Source organism: Protopterus annectens, chromosome 16.part0 (assembly GCF_019279795.1).
Source record: "Protopterus annectens isolate FY-2018-M chromosome 16.part0, PAN1.0, whole genome shotgun sequence".
Lineage (NCBI taxonomy): Eukaryota > Metazoa > Chordata > Ceratodontiformes > Protopteridae > Protopterus > Protopterus annectens.
In genome coordinates, this window is record NC_056750.1 from 417,683,148 (window position 1) to 417,710,260 (window position 27,113).

Below are 27,113 nucleotides of genomic sequence, written 5' to 3' on the forward strand. Positions count from 1 at the left end.
AATAGACAAGAGGGGGGGTGGAATTTACTGGGGAAAATTGGCAAAGGAATCAAGGTACTGGGTAAAAATAACTAGAGAGAGAATGGTGACAGTATGGGAAGAGGCCAAGAAAAAATTTGGAGTGCAGGCCAGAGACTACTTTACCTACCAGGGATTGATATCAATGTATAGACAGAGACCTGGATATGGAAACCCTAAATAAAAAAGACCTACTCTGGTAAAGCTTTTACTTGAATTTAGAACAGAAGCTACTGTTAAAAAAGAAATAATTAGTAGTGCATATAAAACATTGCATAATAATTATGGGAATCAATCAGAGGAGGTTAGAAAAGATTGGGTAGAGAGATTGGATAAGCAATTCAGAAGGAAGCGATGTCAGGACTTATGTATGGCTCCCAAATATGCAACAAAATCTAGAAGATTTAGGATAGTCGCTTGAAAGCATTTGCGTAGGTATTTGTATTCCCCAAACGGACTTCAAATAATTATTCCTCAGGTAGATGGCACATGTTGGAGGTGCGATAGGGACGAAAGAGATAACTGGGAACATATGTTTTGGGAGTGTAATGAGTTGGCAATCAACAGAGTTAGTTGTTAGAAAAATTGGGCTTGCAAATGGGTGCAACTAAGTAAATTATTTTTTTGAGCTGGGATACAGGATCTGAATTGCCTAGATATAGTGAGGCCTTGTTAAGTTTAATACTGGTGGTTGCCAAAAATGCAATTACTAGAAAATGGAAATCAAAGTCTAAACCAACTGTATCTGAAGCAGTGACCACTGTAGGAGAAATAAAAAACTGGGAGGGTAGGAACACATTACATAGAAAAAAATGGAAATTGCAGGACCAATACATACAGGATAATGTTTTGGAGGACAAGTGAGGTTTAAAGGAAGGCAGGAACTGATCAATTTATGTAATGCTGGACTGACCATAACTAACCATAATGACCATAAATAATATATATGTCATGTATAAGGTTTGTAACTGTGAACATGTTAACATGGTTTGCGTTGTTTTACATAAAAATGTATGCACGCCTATGTCTTAAGTGATAATTTAACAAAGGTGTTAAAAAATATGAAACCTCCTTGCCAGCTCTGGACAGTAGCTATACAATATTCACAACACACTACTCCAGTAGGACGTACATCATCAAAAAGGTAAAGCTATTAGGCAAGAAGGATCCCCATGCAAAGTGGGGACAGTTGCAGGATAAGACAGCAGTAATGGGTGAGTTAAGAGTGTAGCAGACAGGCTAGATGAAAATCTGAATGGGACAAAAAAAGGTCAAAATACAAAACTGTAAACGTGGTTTTAATATCAGTTTCAACTGGAAGTCTTTAACCAATGAAACCACAGCTGAAAGCAGGCAAAAAAACTTGTAACCCAAATATAACATTGGTTTAGCTAGTTTAAAAAGAACATGGTTAACATAATTGACCAAAGTTCCTGATTTCAGGTTTGGCAACTAACATTTTAAAGATAATAAAATTATATGAAGATAGCAAAGATTCCCATTACCTAAAATGAGTAGAAAATCACCCTAATGGAATGAGGATGATTATTCGGATGCACATATTAAGTTAGTGCAATGACTATGCAATAAAATTAAAATCTGAAAATATTCAATGGGAAAAGAATGAATGCCTATGTCAGAGTGCTCCGAATGGGCTATTATAAATCAAAGTTGCTTCACACCCAGTAAGGGACTGGTTAAGAAATTAACAACTTTTATAAATTATACTAGGTTTTTAATTGGTAAAACTTCATATCCTGTGCACTGCTTAACCTCAAACAGTTATTTCCCAAACCTTGCATAATTTAAGTTCCAAGCCAAGAAGAAAAGAGAAGTGAGTTAGTAGTATGATTCTTAGGATCTGCATCTAACCAAGGTTTAAAAGGGTATATACTGTGTAACGCAACAGCTAAACAGTAATAACTTGATTTTTAAATCAACTCTGCTGTTTGAGAAGTATGGACTTTTTTAGCAAGATTGCAGAACTTCACATGCATTTTCATAACCACAAGGTTCTATGATCTACAAATTAGTATATACTGAAATGGAGGACATGGGGAGGGGGCTTGCCTTCCCTACAAAAACTTTTTTTGTGATACTGTTAAAGTTTACAATCTGCAGTGTCAACTTAAGTTTCAATGATTCCTGGGGCAATATTCAATTAAAGATCCCTGAAAAAGAAACTCTTATCAAGAAGGAAATGGTTTCTGAAATAAACAGGCTACAAATGGAGAAAAATGAAAGATGTTTATGATTAGTTAAACACAGAGATAAAAATGGATTAATAAAATAAATGCAATGCTTCTCAATTCAAGTGCCTGAAAGGAACAATAAAATACAGTAACATTTAAACACAATTTAACTAAACTTACATATAACCAAATTTTAACCAACAAGCAGCTAATGAACATAAGTCATTTTGTCAAGGAACACATGTTCTAACAGTTTTCAGAATTTTCTCGTTCGATTTCGTAGCTTGTTTCTACTCTTAACCATAGAGAACCCCCTTGCCTTCACCTCACCAGTGAGCTAGTCCTTTCATTTTCCACTAAAGAAAATGGCCCCAAGATTTGTTCATTACTCTTGGAATGACAGTGCAGTGCTGAGAACATTGCTGTCAGAATGGAAAACTTTTTTCTTTTATTTTCCTAACTTTGTTTCTGGACAAATTAGAAGATGCTCGAGGGATGTGTGCACTGGAACTTGCCAAAGGGTACCACCCACTTCCATAAATGAAGGAGCCATGACACCACCACTTGCAGCAACTACCGCCAGATAATTTCCAGTCTCCACTTGGAACTCTAGTGCACAAGGATTGTTTCATCACCCTACCCAATCCATCACCAGCTCCTCTGGTGTCTGGGCCACTAACCACACACAGAATACCTGGGTTATAGCTAGGACTTTACTCTCCGTACCACGGAGCTGGTTTATCCTTAACATCCACAATTAAAGATATTACAGAACATGCTAACTTCCAGCCAGATCCATGGCACACAGGGATAAAGCCCAGATTATAATTCAAGCAACCTGGGTTGCAAAAGTACACACAATTGACCAGAAGAGTAGAATGGAAAAGGTGAGAAAAGGCAACTGAAACCAGTTTGCCTTTCTGACAAAAGAAGGAGGGAAAGAAAGGATAGGGAGTCTCCTTAACAGGAGCACATCCACATGGAAACCAGTTTCTATGAAATGCAGAGGTCCATGCATCACAAAGTGTTTCACACGCAATGTGCATAAAGCACATGTATGGTATGTAAAAAGACAAGCATAGCATGTACTATACACTGTGGCTTGAACTCCTGAATGAAAAAGAAAACCTAGCTGTATACAGGGAAAAAAATCAATAACCATCATGTATCACAGCCAAGTGGCATTCAACTCCAAGATGAGGTCATGAATAAGTTAATCCCCTCACAAGACAAAGAAGCAGTCACTATGAGGTGGTACAGGGTGCTGCTCTACTAGACAGTATGTAGGAACAAGCAAGTAAGTCAACCGGTGGTCAAGAAGGGACATATGGGCAGGCTGGTAGGGACAAAAAATATGCTACAAAAGCAGTTGCAATCTAAAACAAAACCCAATCCACTATAAAGCAAGAATTAACATAAATGGCATAACCAAGTTTTACATCAACCTGGACAAGTGGCAATGTTTTGGTCCACCAAAGTTATACAACTGAATAAAGTTTCAGACTAATCTTAAATACATACAAGCCACAAGAAAGGTTCTTAAACAATAAGAAGATGAGGAAAATGGAAAATATTTTAAAGAGGAGTTTTTAGACCCCTAAAATGACTAACTGAAGGGTAAATGTCTCATTAGCACAATTACCCTAATCCAATTAGGTTTAAAAATCTGGCTCACCCAAATGACACAGCTGTAAGTCCTAGAATAACTGGTCTGATCCTTAATCAGACAATTTCTCAGATGACAATCTTGTTTAAAAATGTAAATATAATCAAGTACGATGTTTAGTTAGGCATCTCCCAAACATTTCAGTTTAATATGCTAATTACCTGATCTTTTTTTTCTAAAGCTTGTGCCATTCCCTCAGTCATCTTCGTTCTGTTTGCTTGGTAGACCTCACTTTGCTCCTGGAGTTTCTTCATAGAGACTTAAAAAAAGTCATTGTTAGACATGAGGCAGTAAAAAATGTTAACACATTCTACAAGAATACCATTTTCTTCTATGCATGTCCGGCAAACATACAAGTACTCACCAATCATATGATCTCCAGGAAAGCCCTCTGTTCTGCTGTGTTTTTAAAATCAGAGTACTTACCTTGTTCGCTTTTACAAGACTTCAGTATATTATATTGTCACTCTCAAATCAAGATATCATTGACCTATGCAAGGCTTTCCAGACCCAGTGGTAACAAGGACACATCTATGCTCCCATGATCCTCATTTTTTACCACTGCTTGAACAAAGGTTACATTTGCAAGAAAACACATTACATGAAAAGTTTACAAAAATATGGACTTTGTTTTCAAGAGGGCCTAATGCTAAATCAGAAGCAGCTGGAATGGTCCATGCAAGGTTGGTAAGAGGGTGATAAATCAGACGCCTAAACCAAGGCCCTCTCAAAAGAAGAAGTGACTAACCTAACAGTCCCCTTTAAGGAGTATAATTAGATTAGCTAATAAATGCACCCTTTGTAATGGATATACATTTTTAGGTAAAATACTAAACAGTTTCTTCATGAAAAAAGATAGTAGGAGACTGTAAAGCAAAGGAAGACTTCAGAGCAGAACACCCTAAAAGAAAGGTCCCCAGAAAATGATACAGTCTTACAGAAACAGGTTCAAATTGCAGTGTTTACCAAATGTATACCCTTCTGATTGCCTGACAGCTGCTTCAAAGATATCTGCTGTGAACACATTCCTGAAAAATGCACAAGAGATGGCCTTCCTCTAGAAGACAGCCCTGTCCTCAAACTGCCCAAGAATGAATTTATCTAAAAGACACTGTGTTTGGAGGTCTACGCATATTGATAATGAACCCCCCACCCCCTTGCTATGGATAAATGAATTGGACAACTTAGCTTTCTTCTGACATTAATGAACCTAACCAAGGTAAAAACCACAAATGGTGGGGAAACATAAGTTATGTACGATATATTACCCTACCCCTACTATTCAACTTTATAAAGTACACTAGGAGAAAGATGTTAGGGAGGAAATTGAGATTTTTCCTGAAGACACATGGTCCTTGCAAAATAGCAATTAAGGCTCGATAAACCTGATGTTCAGAAATTTTGGCAAGCCAATACGATGGCTATAAACAGCAGCACCTTACAGGTCACAAACTTCAGGCTCATTAAACTAACAAACATTTTTAAATGGTGGATGTTTCACAGATGGTCTGTCAAGAAAGTTAAAGTTCTAAGGCATAGATAGATTCATCAACACAGGATGGGAATCAAGGATCCCTTTCAAAAATAGAAAATACTGGACTACAATCCTGATTTCCACCAAATCATAAACATGGTCACAAAATGTATTATGCTGAGGGAGTATCAGTGGGATAAATCAAAGGGATACAGCAGACAATTCCAGGATAGCCTGGAGATTTACAGACAGGATAAAGAAAACAGCCTTGATCCAATCTAGAGGGCATCATAACTAACATGAAAGTAAGTTTCCCTGGCAACTTCTGGGACCTAACTAGATCTATGATAGTTAGTCACCACTGCTCACCATATCTAGCTACTCAGCCCTGTAAAGGGAAGACCCAGTTTGCAACTGAGCTGTGCTATGCCAATCAGCTTAGTCAAAACAAGTAAATACATTTGTCTAAGACACAGCATGACACTGCCTAGAGAAGGAAAGCTAAAACTTACTGGCAGAAAAACAAAACAATCCTTGTAGTAAACTTTTATGGGACAAAATATAAGACACAATGAAATGGTGGGGTGGGGGGTGGGTGTCAGAAACAGTTAAGCTAAAAACCACATACCCAGAAACAGGATAGGCAATAAAGCAAAGTCTACAGGAAGAGACAGAGGCTTCAGTAAACAAAACAAATATTAGGAGAAGAATAATGCTAGGCACTTAAATGGAAGAGGTTAGGAGTGGCAGAAAGCTAACAGAGGAAATGCAGAAGAAAGAAAAGGGGCAGTGGCCATATGTAGTCTAAGGGGCACAAGTAAGACTTAACTGACACAGTCAATGAAGGCAGAATAGGACAGGGTACATTAATCTCAAAAGTTATTGCAATGGCAGGCCTACATTGTACATAATAATAAAGGAAATAGCAAATGGCAAAATATAAAGGCAAATTAAGGAATTAGTAGACAGTAACTGAAAGGTGGGTCAAAGAAACAGGAGAGTAGCATGACTTGTGGATTTATGGGTGTGGGGTGTGCTAGGGGTTTGGGTTTCACAGACAGAGAGGCTGAGACAGTTGGTAGCTAATCAAATACCAATAAATACACAAATAAAATCATGCTTCTTAAAGGGATCAGCCCAGACTTTAAAGACAGTATAAATTAATGTTTTAGTTGCTGTTTAGTTAGAAAAAAATAATTTTCTCTCTCTATTTTTATACATTTTTTTGCATTTTCTTGCAATTATTTTTGTTTGTGATGTGGAGTCGAATCTTGTTCACAGATTGTCTGGCTTTAGAAAATAAAGTGGTGATGCTGATGAATTTCCAGAAAAAAATGAAAAATGTGGCAATGTCCCAATAAGAATCATAGTTAGCCAACTAAGAGTATTTAATTGTACTGCATCTGTTACAAAGGCATGGACCTCCCCATGAATGCATTCATCTGAAATGCTAGGCGGAATAAACTTCAGAGTGTTATATTTCCAGCTCTGTGTGGTCTTAGAGTTCTAGTGTGAGGAAAGAGGAAGCAATAGCTAGAACAGCCATGTTGAGGAAGGGTGTGGAAAGAAGTGAGGTCGAAAAGGGTAACAGAAAGAGGTGGGCACAAAGGAAGAGAGAAAATTAACACAGGGAAAAAAAAGACTATAATGAGGAAAATATGCAAAGGAACATGCAGGTGGAAGAAAGAGGAATACCAGGAGGAAGTCTTTAGTGCAGAAAACTCAAAGAAAGCCCTGTCTTTTAGATCTTTTTCCCTGGAAGACGATGGTGAAGACACAAGGCAGAATCATGTGGAGGAGAAAGTTAGTGCTGAAGGCACCAAGGAAAAAGGAAAAGGTAAACCAACTCAGGCAATTCAGCTAGCAGCTGCTGAGCTAAGACAGCAAGCAGAAACAGAATGGGTATAAACAGAAAGTGAAAGGTGGAAGCAACAAAGGAATAAAGATGATAAAAATCAGGCAATGTTTGTCTTTTCGGCTTTTCCCGGTTAGGGGTCGCCACAGAGGAACTCCAGTCCGCTAATGATTGGCAGCAGATTTTTATGGTGCCGATTTGCCAGCCCGACACCCAACCTTCAGCGAAGACGCACCCATTCACACGTCTTTCGGAGGCCACTCGATTGCGGGGAGGACATGCAGACCACACAGAAGGCACTCCAGCCGAGAATCTAACAGGAGAACCTCTTGCTGTGAGGCAACAACACTACCACTGTACCACTGTGGCTGATATAAAAAAACATGGAAAGAGATCCACAAGGCAGGTAGCCAGACAGAGAGCAGCAAGAGATTTATGCAGAGAAAGATGGAAGAGTACTGGTGGTGGTGGGGAATCAATACCAGAGGAATCATATGGGGAGGCGAGGCACAGGGGAAAAGAGAAGAGAAGTCTACTAGGGTGAACATGTGCCTCCTGGGCTGATATTAGCAGTAATAGGTCCATTAGTGACGATGGTCATCACAAACAGCATCAAACATCCAAATACAGCAATTTACATGGGAAACCAGTAACTCAGGAGAGGAAACCACACAGATTAACTGTAAAAACACCCCAAATAGTTAGCTGCAAGATGTTAAAAAATAGGGAGCATGGTGGTCTTCTCTTTGTTGCCAGTGTCCAAATTCATGAAGACAAGAGCAGTTCAAATCTTGACCAAGGGCTTTTGGGATCTGGGAAAATAAGCAGCTGTTTGGAAGAATTAGGTTTTGCAGTACAGCACCTCCAATACAGGATTTGAAGACAAAGACTGCTGCTGAAACAAAATGGAAAGTACACTTACTTACATGTAACAGATGCTCGAATTAGTCACTGTCTCAGTGGCATTTTGGGTTAATTGTCAAGATAACCCAGTACTGGCCAGCTTGCATAAGCTCAGACTCCCCTCCCTCTCTTGTTGTGACAGCTGATTGGCTCAGCATATCCTGAGAGGGAAGCTTTTAGCTGTCAACACAAAGTGAGTGTGCAGGCTTTTTCGCTTCCACCAAGACAGACAGAAAAGTAACAGAAGCCAGAATCATCTAGCAAGAATAAATCTGCAGTCAATCATAATACCATATAAAAAACAAAGCCAACAACAATTGAATCAAAGAGTTTGAAATCCATACTCACCTATGCACAGTCTGAAGGATGGTAGGTGGATGCTGCCACTAAGGCAGTGAAGAATTTGAATATCTGCTGTTGCAGTAAGTAGGACTTGTGCAACACTACAATATTCCTCATTTCCACTGCCTCAGTTGCATTTTTGATAGATTCTCAAAGATTAGCACTTAATCTGTACTTATTTCAATAAACAGTTTTTACTGGAGTGGCCGTGCTTCCTACGAACTTTGGTGTTTTTTAACAACGGTTGTTTGGAGGCTCCTGGTTTGTCCCATTTTCAAAGATTACTCTACCTGGAAGGTGGAAGGATAACGATCCAGGAGCCACTGGAGAATGGCCCTAGCAAAGTCTGCCCTCAAATTGAAAAGGAATCCAGTTTGTAGTGCTCTGTTAAGGTATGAACAGAGGATCATGTTACTGCCTCTAGAATGCTTTTAGAGTCTAGCCCTTTACAATATGCCATCAAAGAGGGTAAGACTCTAGTAAAGTGAGCCTTAACTTTGCCTGGAAGAGTTTTAGCATGGTGGGAGTAACAGAAAACAGCAGAGGACAACAATCACACAATAGTTTGTGTAGAGTCAGGTTGACCTTTCTTGGCCTCCATATAGGAGGCAAACAGTTGTTTAGAATTCCTAAAGGTCTTTGTTCTGTCAAGTTGGTGCCTAAGCTGCCTCTGTTCATATTTAGAATCTTTTCTCCCCTGTCTTTTGGGATTATGATAGAACACTAGGAGATTGATGGCTTGATTCAATACAAATTCAAAAACAACTTTAAGCAAGCATGAATAATGAATTAGAGCACCATACAGCCCTGACCTTATGAAAAATTAGATAGGGTTGATCCAAGAGCAGTTGCAGCTCAGAGACTTGCCTTGTAGATGTCAGAGCAATGAGTAAAACAAAGTTCCAAGCAATGAACCATACTTCAGCCCAAGAGGCAAGGTTCATTTTTCAAGAACAAAACTGATATCACAGGCTGAAGGAATTTGCTTTTGAGGGGTTCTCATGTGCAACATTCCTTTCTGTTTGATCACAAAAACTGATGAAACGGGATCAGTGGGCAGAAAAAGTTGAGATGGCTGTAAGATGCACTTTGAAAGAAGCATATGACAAACCATCTTTAAGAACCTCATACAAATATTTAAAAAACAGAGGGTTGTTTTAACCTCTGCCATACTTGGCACCTCCTGGAAAAAAATCTTATACTTCGAAATGTAAGAATTCTTGCTGCAAGTTTTCGTGTCTCCTTAAATCTGCTGCACATCCTTATGGAATAAGTCCCTAAAAGCTGGCAAAATAGAAATAATCCAGGCTATCATTTGCAATTTCTGTAAGCTGTGGTGTACCAGTCACCCCTAATGTTATGTGAGCAGATTCAGTCTGTGAGGAAGCTTGTGGCAATTGCCCTTGGCCGGTTCCCTTAAGAGGGAGGACCAACTTTGCCTGGGTAATAAGGGGGTTACCACAAAGATCTTTGGTAATTCTGAATCTTTAGAAGTACCTTGGGAATCCATGGAAAGGGTGGGAATGTATACAAACACATACCTGATCATGGAAATAAGAGTGTCCGTCTTCCAAGCATGGCTGCAAAGTTGTCTTGAACAGATTTCTTTTCATTTGTCTATTTTGAAAGGAGGTGAAAAGCTCTACTTGGTGTTCCACAAATCTGGATCAAGTCCTGGAAGACCCTCTACATGGAGTTTCCTGTGTCAGGGTCTATTAAGGATCTGTTTACCCTATCCACTAATGTCGTTTGCTCTGACAGAATGTATGAGCCTGAAGAATCACAGAATGCTGTAGAGCCAGCTAACAGGCCATCAAGGCCAAGCAGCAAAGAGGGTATGACCTTGTACCCCTCTAGCTTGATCAGGTGCCACATCACAGTGGTGTTTTGTTAATAACCACCAGAAGAGGAATCTGAATCTATTAAGTGGTGAACAATTTTTAAAGCACAAATCAATGCCAACATCTCTCACTTTTATGTGCTTTGGCATGTCTTCCGGACATCACAAGCCTTGCATATGAACTCCCATGGACAATTATCCCCCACACAAAATCTGAGGAGTCCATCTGGACAAAAAGTACTGGGGACTGAAAAGAAAGAGTCCTCAATTCAGAGACAGTTGATCCCCCCATCACTGCAGTTCCGATTTCATAAATCCCAGAACCAGAAAATCCAAGGTATGGAAGGCGGAGGGGTCCAAAAATTATTAAAACACTGAATTTTTCTCATATGTCGCCTGGCTAGTGGTATCAAGAGAATCACTGATGCCAAAACGCCTATAATTTTAAGGAATTCTCTTACTGAGGCCACATCTAGAAAAGAGAAATTCAAGAAAATGCCCTAATAAGTCAGAACTTTGTATCCTGGCAGGAAGGCCATTTTTGTTTTACTTTGTCTATCAAACACCCACAGGAAAACAATTTATTGAGAGGGTAGGAGGAAGGACTTCTGAAGGTTCAACTTGAAGACCAGGTAGGAAAGGAAGGATGTGACCTTGTTTAAAGACTCCAAGCAACTAGATACAAAATCTGCATAAAATCAGCAAGTCACCTAAACAAGGAAAATGTGGATGCCTAGAGTTCTGCAATAGGCAACCACTGGAGCCAGACACTTTGTAAACACACAAAGTGCAGTAAGTAACCCAAAGCGTAATGCAGAAAACTGATCATGTAAACCAGGCACAGTAAATCTCAAAAAAATCCTGAAACTGGGAAAAGAATATAGTACGCATTCTTGAGGTCTAGAGTCACCATAAAACAGTGGTCTGGAAGCAAGTTAGGACTGACTGTCAGGTGAGCATTTTAAATTTCACAACATTTACAAAGGCATTTAGAAAGGACAAATGTAGGACAGGGTCTCCATGGTTGCTCCTTTTTAGGTACTGTTCTGATGGGTGTGGGAAAAAATTCCCTAATAGGGGGAGGGATTTTCTATCCACTGTCAAGTGTATCCTCTCCAAATTATTCTCAGAACCCATTTGTTTGAGACTACTTGTGGTCAGGCTACAGGACAGTATGCGTGCGGGTGAAGGAGGAAGGGCAGGGGTAGGGGTTGGGGTGCTCTGTGACTTAGAATGATCATTCCTTGGGAGGGAGTTGATTCTTTTTTGGAAAGAAACCCCTCTTCTTTGGTTTTGAAAAACTATCCTCCTGCCATTTCCTACTGGATCCCTGACTTTTGTTCAGCTGGGACTTGTGTTAGTTCTGTTCCTTGAAGGAACAAGTCTTATTTGGGGAGAGCTTGGGTACATACAACATCCTAGATATTAGACACAATAAATTGTCTCTATTATCCCACTGTTTGAGAATCTGTGTAACACAAGGTCTAAACACTAATTCAGAACTTAAAGTTGAATTAAAAAATTCAGCTTATAAATCAGAGACGTTCCAATTATCTAACCAAGCATACCATCTTAATACAACAGGAGAAGCAGCATTTCACAAGACTGTATCTGCACATTCTAGCACACCTCTCAAATCACGTTTTGAAATCAGATTCAAATTAGAAAATTTCATTCATATAAGACTTTGCTCTGCAGGCAAAAATGCAGCAAAAGTCTTGATAATTTAACATTCTAAAGGTTAGGTTAATAGAAAGAGACATCCTTTTGCCCTGAAAATCTAACCATTTCCCTCTTTAATCAGGATGTGGAGGATTGGATTAGATGAACCCAAGGAATTTTGAGTAGGCAGCTGGGGAGACCGCAGTCAGATCAGAAAAAAGACCAGTCATAAATCAAGGAGACCTTATATTTTCTCTAAGTCTTTTTAGGGAATGTGGGAATAGATACCAGAGTCATGCAGGTATCTTCCAAGTCTGGTGAGAGAGGAGGGATAGTCACAGAATTCAGCATCTCATATTCCCTGCCTAGCTCCAGGGTAGTTGCCAAATGCTTCCAAGCAAAAGCATCACTTTTCCTCAGATGGTTACTAAATTTAGTGAACACTTGTCTGGATTTAAGCTCAGGTTCACCTTCCAAAGAATCAGTGATTGGACTTCGTATCAACTAGGAAATCACCATTGTCCTCATCAGATCCCTCATCATTCTTTGAAACAGAAAGGTCCAGCCAAACTTGCACTAGAGCCATGTATGAGAATACAGCCACCAGAATTAGCTGTCTGCAGAGCACTCAGTCAAGGAAACCACATCAGCCTTACAAACAGCTATAATCTGATTATTAACTGTATGATAAAGCTTCTGCTTCTTTTTCTTGTGAACTTCAGCACTAGATAAAATATCTGAGTATTGTATCTGGTAAGAGGTCTCTTAGCCCGGACTACTCCGGTACTTAAAGGGTTTGGTTCACTCATACATCTGACAGCTACTGTAATAGCCCTGGAGGATGTATCTAAACCATGTTCCATACTGACCAACAAAGATACACTAGAGGGAGATGGGGCAAAAGGCAAGTAGTCTGTGGGCTGAGAAGTGGACCAGAATCACTAACAATAGGCTCAGGCATATTTTTATTTTGTTTTTCCTATTAAGGTGCAACCGGATTTGATGGGGTGGGGTGGAGCATGTACCAGAGTTTAGATCCATCAAGTCAGAGGATAAAACACCAGCTAGAATAATGAACTGACAGTGCTGGATAATGTATCACAATAAATACTTAATGTTTCTAGTAACAAGAATGTCCCGACAAAACTAAAAACTGCCAAACTGTCCTATTATCATAAAAAAGTTTGAAATGTCTTCTGAATTTTTTATTTTTTTTTTACAACTGACAGAAATTAAAAAGTTTCCAGTACACAAAGTCCAAACAACAAAGCAATCAATGTGCCAAACCAGTGTTAAATAAATAGCTCCACAATCTGTAACCACATTAAACTGCCATAAAATAACATTTAAAAGCAATTTAAACTATATTTTCTTGTCAACAAGGGTAAAACTCTTCACAGTACATTCAAATAACTTAATTTGCAGTAAAATTGTCATCAGATGTTAAAAACAATAGAGCCATATGTAAAGTAAAAAATCCAAGTGAGGCAATATTTCCTGTCAAAAGATGAAAATAATGCACATAACAACAGTAAAGACAGGTGCAATTAATTGGCAATTCTGACTATGAGACAGGCCCCACTGTGTAACAGAACACAAACACTTCTGAAAAAAATGCTCAAAGTTTCCTCAAAAACAGTAAAAACAAGCATATGTCAAAGACAGAATCCAAACAAACACAACTACAAGCAGATAATTCCCACAAGAATTACTGTAAACACTGACAGAAATAAAATGTTAAAATAAAAATGTATAAACATATATTTTTTTAATTATCACTCTAATAAAATGAGAGTAAGAGAGTCCCCAAAATGGGTCTTATCAGAGCAGTAAGTCAGAAAACTCAGCACTGGGTCCTGTGAAGAATCAGAGAACTTTCTTCTTTGGATAACAAAAGACTGAATGCTCACTTAAGTCTTCCCCCTCAGAATAAGCTCAGCCAATCAACTATCACAAGAAAAAAAAGGGAGAAGAGTCTGAGCTTTTGAAAACGGATCAGTACTGGGTTACCTTCTCAGATAACCCAAAATGCCACTGAGGCAGTTGGACTGATGAACATATTTTACACTTAGCAAGGTTGGATTCCTGTTAATGACTTCATAATGCCCTTCAATATTTGAACTGGTGACAGAGATGTACTGCTTGGTACCATTAGCAATTTCTTGATAAACAAAGGTGGACAGACTTCAGTTTGATATTTATTAGAAACCTCTGCTGTAAAACACAGTGGAGTTCTGAAAAAGAAAAACATAAGGTTGACTTCCACCACAATACTATCTCTCTGGAATATATTGAAGGAAGTACTTAAAAGAAACCATGAACAGTTTTTAACATGTTGCCTGTGTCTTAAGTGATAGTTCAGTAAAACATACAATTATACAAAAGAAAACAAACCATGTTTACAGTTACAAACATTATACATCAGATATGATCTTTTATTCAATCATCAATCCAACACTACATAAACTGATCAATAACTACCTTCCCTTAAACCCCATTCCTCCTCCAAAACATTAATCTGCATGTGTTGTTCCCACAATTCCCATTTTTTCATGTAATTTGCTCCTGCCCTTTTCTAAACACCCTATATCCAGTTACTTTATCTCTCTTATATACAGCTGGTTTATACTCTGATTTCCATTTTTTGATAACTGCTTTTTTTGGCAGACATTAGAGTTGTACTTTACCAGGCCTTGCTATGTCTAAGCAATTCAGATCCTGTATCACAGCTCAAAAAATAATTTCTTTAGTTATACCCAGTTGCTCACCCAATATTTCTGACAGAGTACTCTGTAGGGAATTTTATAAGTCTGACAACTAATTACACTCAAAAATATGTGTTATCAAATAACTACTTCTTCCCCATCACACCTCTAACATTTACCATCTACCTGAGGAAAAAAAAATCTTTGCAGTCAGTTTGAAGTATACAGATATTTATGAAAACACTTAAAAGCAAAAATCCTAATTCTTCTACACTACTGGATTTTTGGGAGAATTGTCTAAATAATGTGAAATCTAAGTTAATTTTATAATTTTTTGACAAATGATTTTTATTGCATTATTATTGATATTAATAATTTCACTAATTTGGGGAATGATTTCTTATCTAGGTTAAATATCTTATTAATCTCTGTGTTCTCAATGTCTCCAAATACTTGTAAAATTAATCAATTCTCAGAATCTTGATTGTATTTGGACCTTAAATTTCAACAGTATATATCAGTACCATTTAATAAATGATGCCAATAAATTAAATTACTTTGTTGTTTCAATACTAGCATTTTGTTGACGTTATGAGTTTCTAAGCAGTTATTTGTATATGCAATTGGAAACTCAGAAAATATTAAGTTAACACAATGTTTAGAATATATAAACTTTTAGAAAAAGGAAATTATGTTATTTTAACATGGAATTTGAGAAGACGGTGTAATTCCATTTACACAAAAATCTTTTAATAACCAGAAAAAAATATTAGGGGCTATTTGTTTATGAATGGTTGTGATATATTTATTGCTTACTAATAATACTTCTTGATGCATTTGTTTCCTATTTTGAATCATACGATGAATTTATCCACAACGCTGTAACTTTGTCAACTGTTGAAGTAGCATGCAATTGAACATCAGGGAATCATATTCGCCATTTTCCCAACCTTTTCTATGCCAATCAAATGAAACTCTTGGTTTATTAGGATGCCAAAAAAATTAAGTAGAATATTATTTACTTTAATCATAAATTTTTATTTTTTGTGGAAATAGTACTAGAGTGTAAAGCAAACAATATTTTAGAGAAACTTACCATCTTAAGCATTAATTGCTCTTCAATGGTAAAGAAGAATTTGTTCCAATTTCTGACTAAACCTAAAATTTTATCAACAACCTGTTGAAAGTTTGTATAATTTCTTCACTATTAGACATAATGGCTATACCAAGGGATTTAATTTGATTGCTATTCCAATTTTAATTAGAACATTTTTGTACGACTTATTTAACTTATTAATGTACTTGTTTTATTATTAAATCTTAAGATCAAGATTTCTTCAAAGTGACTTGTAGAACTAACTATATGTTCTAATGAATTTTCCATTTCCTATTGTTGGTAAAACATAATCCGCAAAGAGTTGAATCTTTAGTTCAAAATCTCCTTTTATTATTGGATCCAATACTATTAACAAAGGGTTCTATAGTTATTGCAAAAAGTAACAAGAGATAATGGACAACCTTGTTTTGTACCTTTTTGTAATTTAAATGAATTAAAAAGAACCTATTTAAACATAAGTGCAATAGTTATAGTTTAACCTAGAAATTAATGCAATTAGCTCAGGTGAGAAATTACACACCAAGTGTTTTAAACAGGTACAACCAATTAACTGAGTCAAAAGCCATAGTTAAATTAAGACTAATGATAGAACATTCTTATTTTTATTTGCATAATCTATTAATCTATGTATTATTATTATTATTACACTATCCTGTACTTGTCTATTTAAAATAAACCCAGTTTGACCACTATTGATTAATTTAGGTATAAGTAGATCAATTCTGTTAGTTAAAATAGACATGAACATCTTAGAGTCCACATTTAAAAGTGAAATTGGTCAGTATGATATGCACTTTGTAAGATCCTTATCTTGCTTTAAAATGGGTGATGTTTCTATGATGAGGAGATTTCAGCAGCTGTTTTTCTTTCTCTGTAGACCTTATCCAACATTTTAACTGCATCATCTGGTAGTATTTTATATAGTTCTGGTATAAGATCATCTAAGCTCAGCACCTTATTTTTTTTTTTTTTACTTCTTTATTTGATCTTTCATTTCTGTTAAAATCAACAAGAAGTTTATCTTCAATAAACCTGTGTTTTATCGTGAATTTGGTGTGGTTCGTGGAAGACTCTACAACTTATATCTTTACATTTCTGTTAAAATGAATGGTCTATCAATTTTTACTTCTTGACTTGTTATTTTACATACATTTTCCCTTAGAAACATTTCAACTACATCATCTAGGTTATTTGTATTATTAGTTATATTTTAAAAAAAATATTTTAAAACCCTTAAGAATACCTTTGACACCTGTTCGTCTTTACTATTTATATGTTATAATTTCTTTGACATGACCTTAGTTTATTCATTTTCTTTGACCTAAGAGCAAGTTTATGCAAACAAAGGGTTTACTGAATATGCCTAAAGTTTAAGATTTGCCAGGTTTACTGAAACCATTTGATTTAGAATTTTAACATATTTTCTATTTTCATTTCTAAGTTCAGACTGACTAATAATGTCATTTAGTTTTAGATTTAACTTTAGTTATTTTGGCCTGTGGTGCACTCAGTTCTTTGTCCCATTTGGTGGCGCAACGGTAGCATTGTTGCCTCACAGCAAGAGGTTCTCCTGTTTGATTCTCGGCTGGAGTGCCTTCTGTGTGGAGTCTGCATGTCCTCCCCGCAGTCTAGTGGCATTCGAAAGACCTGTGTGAATGGGCGTGCCTTCGCTGAAGGTTGGGTGTCGGGCTGGCAACTCGGCACCATAAAAATCTACTGCCAATCATTAGCGGACCGGTGTTCTGCTGTGGCAACCCCTAACCGGGAAAAGCCGAAAAGACAAACAACTAATATACCTGCTTGTAACTCTTCCATTTAAGTAAGCCTTTAATGAATCCCACAGAAAATATCAGATACTTCACTATTCATGTTTACTTACAGGAAATGTTTGATCTCTTTTAACTTGCCAATCCTTGAATCCTTTTAATTTACTAATGTACGATGGAAATCTCCTGTGATGTATTAAATTGCCAGTTTTTAAAACAATATTAACGATTATAATAGGCAGATACTGGACATGAAACTATTGAAACTTCTCTGAAATGTGATAACAGATTGAGACAAAAATTTGATCAGTATTTGTGTTCCACATCCATATGAAAAATGGGTAAATTAAAGTGAGTTTGTTTTCCTTAGCTCATATATATGCTTCAAATTTATTAGATTTACAAAATTTGTTGAATAGCTGAGGATGTGATTCTCAGCTTTCTGTGTGTAGTGGAATTGTTGTCCAGTAAAATACAATTAAATTCACCAGCCATTATGACTTCACCTTTCATATAATAAGCTATATTGTCCAAGTAAATTTTTGCATCTTTAGCTCCAACCCCTGGAATCCAATAAGAGGCTGCCAATGTATATAGTTTTCTGTTTCAATCAATTATAACAATGCGTAACATACCATTTTATCAACATAGGTTATCTATTACTTCAGGCATTACCGGTGAGTTCTTCCATAAAGTGAGGGTGCCTCTTCCTTTAGACTGAAAGCCAGAACTTGCTAATACCAAATAATTCTTTAACGAAAGTTTTACATCTTTATTAAATAAATGTGTTTCCTGTAGAAATACTATTTGAGCTTTATGTAATTGCAAGTATTTGAACAGACTCCCCCCTCTTTACTGGATTATTCAATCCATTAATATTAACAGATACACATTTAAAATCAGACATTTATATAAGACAGAAAAAACACAGGTATAATGAAATCACATTTATGTACAGAACGTATTATGTACTTTTTATATAATAATATGAAATCTTCAGCTATGGGCAAAACTTTTGAAACAAATAAAAATTGCATAACGATATAACCCCAAAACATCCTACCATGGAATAATATATTTCTAGTTTGTTGAAAAAGACAAACTACTTCTCTCCATTAGACCCAACGTTTAGCTCATACTTCTGATTCATATTAATGTCTCATATTTTAGTATGCATCATAACCCAGCCACTGGGGATGCACAAGCCAGTGCATTTCTTTGTGCCAGTCCCATGCCCGGATAAATGGGGAGGGTTGCATCAGGATGGGCATCCAGAGTAAAACTTCGCCAAATAATTAATGCGGACACCAGTAAATATTTGCATACCGAATCGGTCGAGGCCCGGGTTAACAACGACCACCATCAGTGCAGTTAGCCAACAAGGTGCTGGCGGAAATTGGGCTAATGTTGGCCAAGGGAGGAGAAAAGGCGGGAGACATGGCTGAAGGCAGGAAGAGAGGAGAAAGGCTATGACTGTGATAGTGAGGGTCGGAACTTTGAATGTTGGCAGTATGACTGGTATAGGGAGAGAACTAGCTGATATGATGGACAGAAGGAAGGTTGGTATATTGTGTGTGTAAGAGACCAGATGGAAGGGGAGTAAGGCTAGGTGTATCGGAGGTGGGTTCAAATTGTTTTATCATGGTGTGGATGGAAGGAGAAATGGCATAGGAGTTATCCTGAAGGAACAGTATGCTAAGAGTGTTTTGGAGGTGAAAAGAGTGTTGGATAGAGTGATGTTTATGAAGCTGGGAATTAATGGTGTAATGATGAATGTTGTTAGTGCATATGTTCCACAAGTTGGGTGTGCGATGGATGAGAAAGAAAAATTTTGGAGCGAGTTGGATGAAGTGGTGATGACTGTACCCAAAGGTGAGAAAGTGGTGATTGGAGCAAATTTCAATAGGCATGTTGGTGAAGGGAACAGAGGGGATGAGGAAGTGATGGGTAGGTATGGTGTTAAACAAAAGAATGCAGAAGGTCAGATGGTAGTGGATTTTGCGAAAAGGATGGACATGGCTGTGGTGAATACGTACTTTAACAAGAGGGAGGAGCATAGGGTGATATACAAGAGTGGAGGAAGATGCACACTGGTGGATTATATCTTATGTAGGAGGGCCAGTTTGAAGGAGATTAGAGACTGTAAAGTGGTGACCGGGGAAAGTGTAGTTAGGCAGCATAGGATGGTGGTTTGTAGGATGACGTTGGTGATCAAGAAGAGGAGGAGAAGTGTGAGGGCAGCACCAAGGATCAAATGATGGAAACTGAAAAAGGGTAATTGTGAGGTGGAGTTCAGGGATGCATTAAGATAGGCACTGGGTGGCAGTGAAGAGTTACCAAACAGCTGGGTAACCTCAGCAGAGATAGTAAGGGAGACGGCTAGAAAGGTGCTTGGTATGACATCTGGACAGAGGAAGGACGACAAGGAGACATGGTGGTGGAATGAGGAAGTACAAGAGTGTATACAGAGAAAGAGGTTGGCAAAGAAGAAGTGGGATTGTCAGAGAGATGAAGAAGGTAGACAGGAGTATAAGGAGATGAGGTGCATGGCAAAGAGAGAGGTGGCGAAGGCTAAGGATAAAGCATATGAAGAGCTGTATGAAAGGTTGGACACTAAGGAGGGAGAAGAGGACCTGTACCGATTGGCTAGACAGAGGGACCGAGCTAGGAAAGATGTGCAGCAGGTAAAGGTGATAAAGGATAATGAGGGAAACCTACTCAAGCGAGAACAGTGTGTTGAGGAGATGGGAAGAGTACTTTGAGGAGTTGATGAATGAAGAGAATGAGAGGGACAGAAGGTTGGATTATGTGGAGATAGTGAATTATGAAGTACAATGGATTAGCAAGGAGGAAGTAAGGATAGCTATGAAAAGGATGAAGAATGGAAAGGCTGCTGGTCCAGATGACATACCTGTGAAAGCATGGAGATGTTTAGGTGAAATGGCAGTGGAGTTTTTAACCAGATTGTTTAATGAAATCTTGGAAAGTGAGAGGATGCCTGAGGAATGGAGAAAAAGTGTTTTGGTACCGATTTGTAAGAATAAGGGTGATGTGAAGAGCTGTAGTAACTACAGACGGATTCAATTGATCAGTCACAGCATGAAGTTATGGGAAAGAGTAGTGGAAGCTAGGTTAAGAAGGGACGCAATGATTAGTGATCAGCAGTATGGTTTCATGCCGGGAAAGAGCACTACAGATGCGATGTTTGCTCTGACAGTGTTGATGGAGAAGTACAGAGAAGGTCAGAAGGAGTTGCATTGTGTTTTTGTAGACTTAGAGAAAGCATATGACAAGGTGTTTTTGTAGACTTACAGAAAGCATATGACAAGGTGTTTTTGTAGACTTACAGAAAGCATATGACAAGGTGCCTAGAGAGGAGTTGTGGTATTGTATGAGGAAGTCAGGAGTGTCAGAGAAGTATGTAAGAGTGGTACAGGATATGTACGAGGGTAGTGTGACAGCAGTGAGGTCAGCAGTGGGAGTGACGGATGCGTTTAAGGTGGAGGTAGGATTACATCAAGGATCAGCTCTGAGCCCTTTCTTATTTGCAATGATGGAAAGGTTGACAGATGAGATCAGACAGGAGTCTCCGTGGACTATGATGTTTGCAGATGACATTGTGATCTGTAGTGAGAGTAGGGAACAGGTGGAGGAGACCCGGGAGAGATGGAGATATGCTCTAGAGAGAGAAGAGGAATGAAGGTCAGCAGGGACTAAGGCAGAATATATGTGTGTGAATGAGAGGGAGGATAGAGGAATGGTGAGAATGCAAGGAGTAGAGGTGGCGAAGGTGGATGAGTTTAAATACTTGGGATCAATAGTTCAGAGTAATGGTGAGTGTGGAAGTGAGGTGAAGAAGAGAGTACATGCAGGATGAAGTGGGTGGAGAAGAGTGTCAGAATTGATTTGTGACAGACGAATACCAGTAAGAGTGAAAGGGAGGTTCTACAAGAGGGTAGTGGGACCAGCTATGTTACATGGGTTGGAGACAGTGGCATTGACAAAAAGCCAGGAGTTTGAGCTGGATGTGGCAGAGTTAAAGATGTTAAGATTTACACTGGGTGTGACGCGGGTGGACAGGACTAGGAATAAGTATATTAGAGGGTCAGCCCAGGTTGGAAGGTTTGGAGACAAAGCCAGAGAGGCAAGATTACATTGGTATGGACATGTGCTGAGGAGGGATTCTGAGTATATTGGGAAAAAGATGCTAAGAATGAAGCTACCAGGTAACAGGAAAAGAGGAAGGCTTAAGATAAGATTTACTGATGTGGTGAGAGAGGACATGCAGGTGGTTGGGTGTGGCAGAGAAATATGCAGAGGACAGGAAGAAATGGAAACAGATGATCCGCTGTTGCGACCCCTAACGAGAACAGCCGAAAGAAGATGATGATGATTTTAGTACGCATCATCTTAAAGCCCATCAGTGAGTTATTATGAATAAGAAAAGTTAAGCAGATGTTCAAAATATTTATTATAAGCTGACCAAACTAAATCTCTCTACAATCATCTTTCCTTGTACCTCACATTATTTCCCTGGTCTACTATACGGAGGAAGTCGCTTGTTATTTTCATATTTATTAGTTTATAGGTCAGATGATTTATATTATTTCTTTTATTTACTGCGTGTAAAGTTGTTCACAGGATCATACGTTCACAAATTAGTACTAGACTAACTGCCCTTGTGGGCAATTCCAAGCCCAGCCATGTGAGATTCAAACCCTGCACCATGTGCCTATAGGGTGAACACCTTAACCACTATGCCAACCTCCCATCTTTGTACACATATTTATACTCCAACTACATACATATTTACTTATTCTGATCTCTTTCAATTTCTGTTTGTATACCATGTCTTGTACTATTACTATATTCCTAAATTTTATATTTTAGCTATAATCCTAGTGTAGAATATCATATAACAGAACATTTATATTTCCCCCTATTTATTTGATACTCTAATGTAGTACGACTGTTAGAATCAGTCCTATTTTTTCCTTAAATTCTATGTCTATAGTATCTGAACAAACATTTGAAATATCTAGCCTTTTAAAATTCAAACTTTCCATAATAAACTGTTCACATATGTTAAATTTTGTCTTAAAAAAAAGACAATAACAGAGAAACAGAATCCTTGATTTTTTTTACCAGAAGTGTCTTTCTATAGGCTAGTATATAAACTGTCCATTTGGTATACTGAAAGCATTCAGCATTATTTAATAACAGACAGTAGTTTAGAATGCAATTCACTGTCTTTTGCTTCTTAACCTGTATTCACTGACATCTTAGCATATGATTGAAAATATTACTTTTAGACAGAAAGAAGTAACCTGGACAGTTCTTAGAATTTTTAGAACTCCTGCAGCATCACAAAAGTGCTCATGACTCTAATTAAGCTGCTTCAAGCTGATCCTCATGACAAGGGCTTGCAAAAACAGTTTATCAGCTAAAATTCACACAAAAACATTTCTGGGTGAATCCAAGTGACCTTTACATTATGCATTAATCCCTCAAACCCTTACAAACCAAAAAATAAATTCAAAGTATGTTAACCACTAAAAAGCTATAGTACTTAAAGAAATAACATTTAATGATTCAGTAAGCACTATTTGTATGAAATGTTCAATACAAAGCAGACTGTCATTTTTAAAGGACAGAGCCTAAAACTTGCAGTAAAAGAATTAGAAGTTATGTACTCACCATAACGTTCCATCTGAGTAGGTGACTTCATTTGGATGCAACCTGTGGGTATCGGATCCGACCTCGGATCCGAGCCGGCATTTCAAAAGCTTAGGCTCCGAGCTCCTAGCTCCTCCCTCTTACCCATAACCCCTTGCCAAGCCCTGACTGACCTCAGATTGAGTTTGCCTAAATAATACTGACTACAGTACATGAAAAAAGCCTAAATACTCGCTCTATAAAGGTCAGGGGGATGGAGGGGGGGATGGTTGCATCCAAATGAAGTCACCTACTCAGATGGAACGTTATGGTGAGTACATAACTTCTAAATCTGAAGTAGGCAGACTTCATTTGTCTGCAACCTGTGGGACAGAGTCCCCAGCTACCTGAATCTTGGGCGTCATGGAAGGATGTTCCGGAGCACCGCTGAGCCAAAGGATGCTCTTCCCCTGGAAACAACATCCACCTTATAATGAGAAATAAAAGTATGAGGTGAGGCCCAAGTGGCTGCCGCGCAGATATCATCCAATGACACACGGGACTTAAAGGCGGCTGACGTGGAGACTGCCCTAGTAGAATGAGCCGTAACCCTCTGAGGAGCAGGTCTACCTGAAGTGTCATAAGCCTGCAGAATACAATTAGCAATCCACCTAGATAGTGTGACTTTAGACACTGCTTTACCCAAAGCAAATTTAGCAAAGGAGACGAACAGCTGATCTGATTGCCTGTGACCAGCTGTTCTGTGAATATAAAATCGTAATTGTCTATGAACATCCAAGGAATGCAATTTGTATTCTCCTTTGTTTGAGTACTTGGGAAAAACACAGGTAAATTGATTGATTGGTTGATATTAGATTCTGAAGAGACTTTGGAAGAAAAGATGGAATGGTCCTGAGGCACAGCCTAACTGGAAAGAAAGAAAGGAAAGGCGGCTTGACGATAGAGCCTGAAGTTCAGACACTCTTCTGGCTGAAGTGATAGCTACTAAGAAGGCAGTCTTCCAGGAAAGGTACTTAAGGTCTGTAGAAGCTGCAGGCTCAAGGGAGGAGCAGTAAGGGCTTGCAGAACTAAAGATAGGTCCCAAGGTGGTACAATCTCCTTGACTGGAGGCCTCAACAAAAAAATCCCTTTGAGAAAGGTTTTGCACAATTTAGCCGTCATGAGGGGAGCTGTCTCATGACCAATATGATAATGCGAGATGGCTGCCAATTGTACCTTAATCGTGGAAGAACTTGCCCCTTGATGAAAGAGGTCTGTTAAAAAATCCAGCACTGCTGACATAGGTGCTGAGAAAGGATCCAAAGTTCTCTGAACCGCCCAAATAGAGAATCTCTTCCATTTACTCCGATAAACCTGCCTGGTGGAAGGTTTATGAGCTGCCACTAAAATGGCCTTGACCAGTGACGAGATACCGGGAGTCCTAATCAAGGATGGAACTGGAGCAGCCAAGCTGTCAATTTCAGGGTGCGTAGATTGGGAACCGAAATTCCCAGAGGGTGGGAGATGAGATCCGGAATCGGATCCAGAATCCAGGGTGGATTGATTTTGTGAGACCATACAAAGGGGAACCAGGGTTGACGAGGCCAGAACGGGGCAATGAGAATCATTCTGCTCCCCAAACTGTTGGCTTTCTGCAGAAGCCTCTGCATCAGAGGTAGTGGAGGGTAGGCATAAAGGAGACCGGGAGGCCAAGCATGCACCAGCGCATCTCGGGAATTCCCTGGTGGGGAAGCAGAGCGAAGAAATTGTCGCATTTGGCGTTTGAGGGAGAGGCAAAAGATCGCAACAGGGTTGCCCCAAACGGCAAAAATCTTCTTCGCTACCTGAGGATTGAGAGACCACTCGTGAGGTGAAAGAATGGTGCGACTGAGTTTGTCCGCAAGGATGTTGGATTTTCCCGGAATGTGCGTTGCTACCAGAAAGCGTTTGGTGGAAATTGCCCATTCCCAGACTCTCATGGCCTCTCGACAAAGGGGATAGGACCTGGTTCCTCCCTGTTTGTTGATGTACCAGACTACCGACATGTTGTCTGTCTGAATCGCAATAGTCCCTGAAGGAAGAACGTGGTGAAGTGCTTGCAACGCTAGGAGCACCGCCCTCATTTCCAGGACATTTATATGCAACGACGTCTCTGTGGGGTTCCACGTGCCTTGGACAATCTTTCCCAGAATGCCCCCACCCGAGGCAAGAAGCGTCCGTGGTCACTGTGGCTCGGGGAAATGCAGCACAAAAAGGTCTCCCTGTCAGGGGCTCCGGAGAAAGAAGCCACCAAAGAAGGGAATCCTTGCACGCTTTGCTGACCGCTATCGGAGTGTTGAGAGAGGAACTGAGAGGGGACCACTGAACCTGAAGGGTCCATTGAAGAACCCGCATGCGTAAGCGTGCATGAATAAGAAGCGGGATAGCTGCCGTCATCGAACCTAGGGCCCTCAGGACCGAAGCTGCAGTCGGAAATGGTTGCAGGACCGCTGCTACATGACACTTCAGGTTGGCAATTCTGTCTGGAGTGAGGAAGGCTCGCATTGACCTGGTGTTTAGCCTTCCTCCTATGAAATCTATAACTTGTGTGGGGTGCAGTAAAGATTTCTCCCAGTTGACAGTGATGCCCAACCTTGGGGCTAGTCGAAGAAAGTAGTCCCTGGCTGAGCACAGAAGATGCCTTGATGATGCCGTCAGGAGCCAATCGTCCAGGTACGGAAAGACCTGTAATCCCTGGAGCCTCAGGTGGGCCGCTACAACAGCTAAGACCTTGGTGAACACCCTGGGGGCTGAGGTGAGACCAAAGGGAAGGACCCTGAACTGATAATGACTGGCTCCCAGCCGGAAGCGAAGAAACCTCCTGGACCGTTTGTCCATGCAAATGTGGTAGTACGCGTCCTTGAGGTCGATGGAGCACATCCAGTCGTTCTCCCTCAAGAGGGGGAGTATAGATTGAAGGGTGACCATCCGGAACTTTTGCTTGGTTACTGACAGGTTCAGCAGGGAAAGATCTAAGATCGGTCTTAAGTCCCCCGTTTTCTTTGGCACTAAAAAGAACCTGGAGTAAAACCCTGACCCGGTTTGCTCTGGGGACGCACTGGATAGCTCTTTTTTCTAGCAGCTGTCCGATTTCGATAGCTGCTGCCTCCCTTTGGTCGGGTGGAACATCTGGGAGGCTGCGAGATCTGGGAACCTTGTACAGGGGAATTGTATAACCTCTGGATATCACACGAAGCACCCAACGGTCTGTTGTGATGGACTCCCAAGAAGTCAGGTGCCTCGAAAAACGCCCCCCGACTGCCTCCAGAGACGGACAGCTGGGCAACCCTTCAGGGCTGCTGCGTGGGTCTATCAGAGAAAGGTTCTCTGGACCCAAAGTTGCTAGGAGCCCCCCTGCCTCTGGGACGGCGACCTCCCGTCCTCCTCTGCCACGGAAGGACTGGTTATCCGGAGCAGGTTGGGACTGCTGCGATTTCGGAACCACATCTTCTTCTGTCCCTTTTGGTTCTTGAGAAGGACCTCTGGGGAGCTGAGAAGCGGACTCCGACGGCAGACAGCGTCTTCCGTCCTTCTCGCTCTGGACTAATGTTTCGAACAGTTTTGCCAAACAAGGCAGAACCATCGAAGGGGCATTCGCGAAGGTCGCCTTAAAGGGCTCTCTTGAAATCACAGTGGCGGAGCCAGGCCTGTCGCCTCATGACTAGGCCTGCTCCGCTCGCTCTAGCGGCTCCCTCAGTAGCGTGAGAAAGCAGCCGCATAGATGTATTGAAACTGATCTAAGAGTGGCCATTCGGTGGAGTATACCTGTTTATCCTCACCGACATGGACTCTGGGGAGATGCAGCGTATTCTTTAATCAGATCCCGCTGCATCCTGATGACGTGTGCCATGTAGTTCAGCTCTCAAGAAGGTTGCTGAA

General features: G+C 39.6%; 1 protein-coding gene across 1 annotated transcript in view; it reads right to left on the reverse strand.

Moving 5' to 3' along the window:
• Nucleotides 1-27,113, reverse strand: part of GOLGA1 (golgin A1) — a 2,378,923-nt gene that overhangs the window by 2,011,397 nt on the left and 340,413 nt on the right. The window contains exon 5 of the mRNA XM_044058132.1: nucleotides 4,038-4,135. Within this exon, the coding sequence (XP_043914067.1) occupies nucleotides 4,038-4,135 (98 nt within the window). The remainder of the gene's footprint in view (nucleotides 1-4,037; nucleotides 4,136-27,113) is intronic.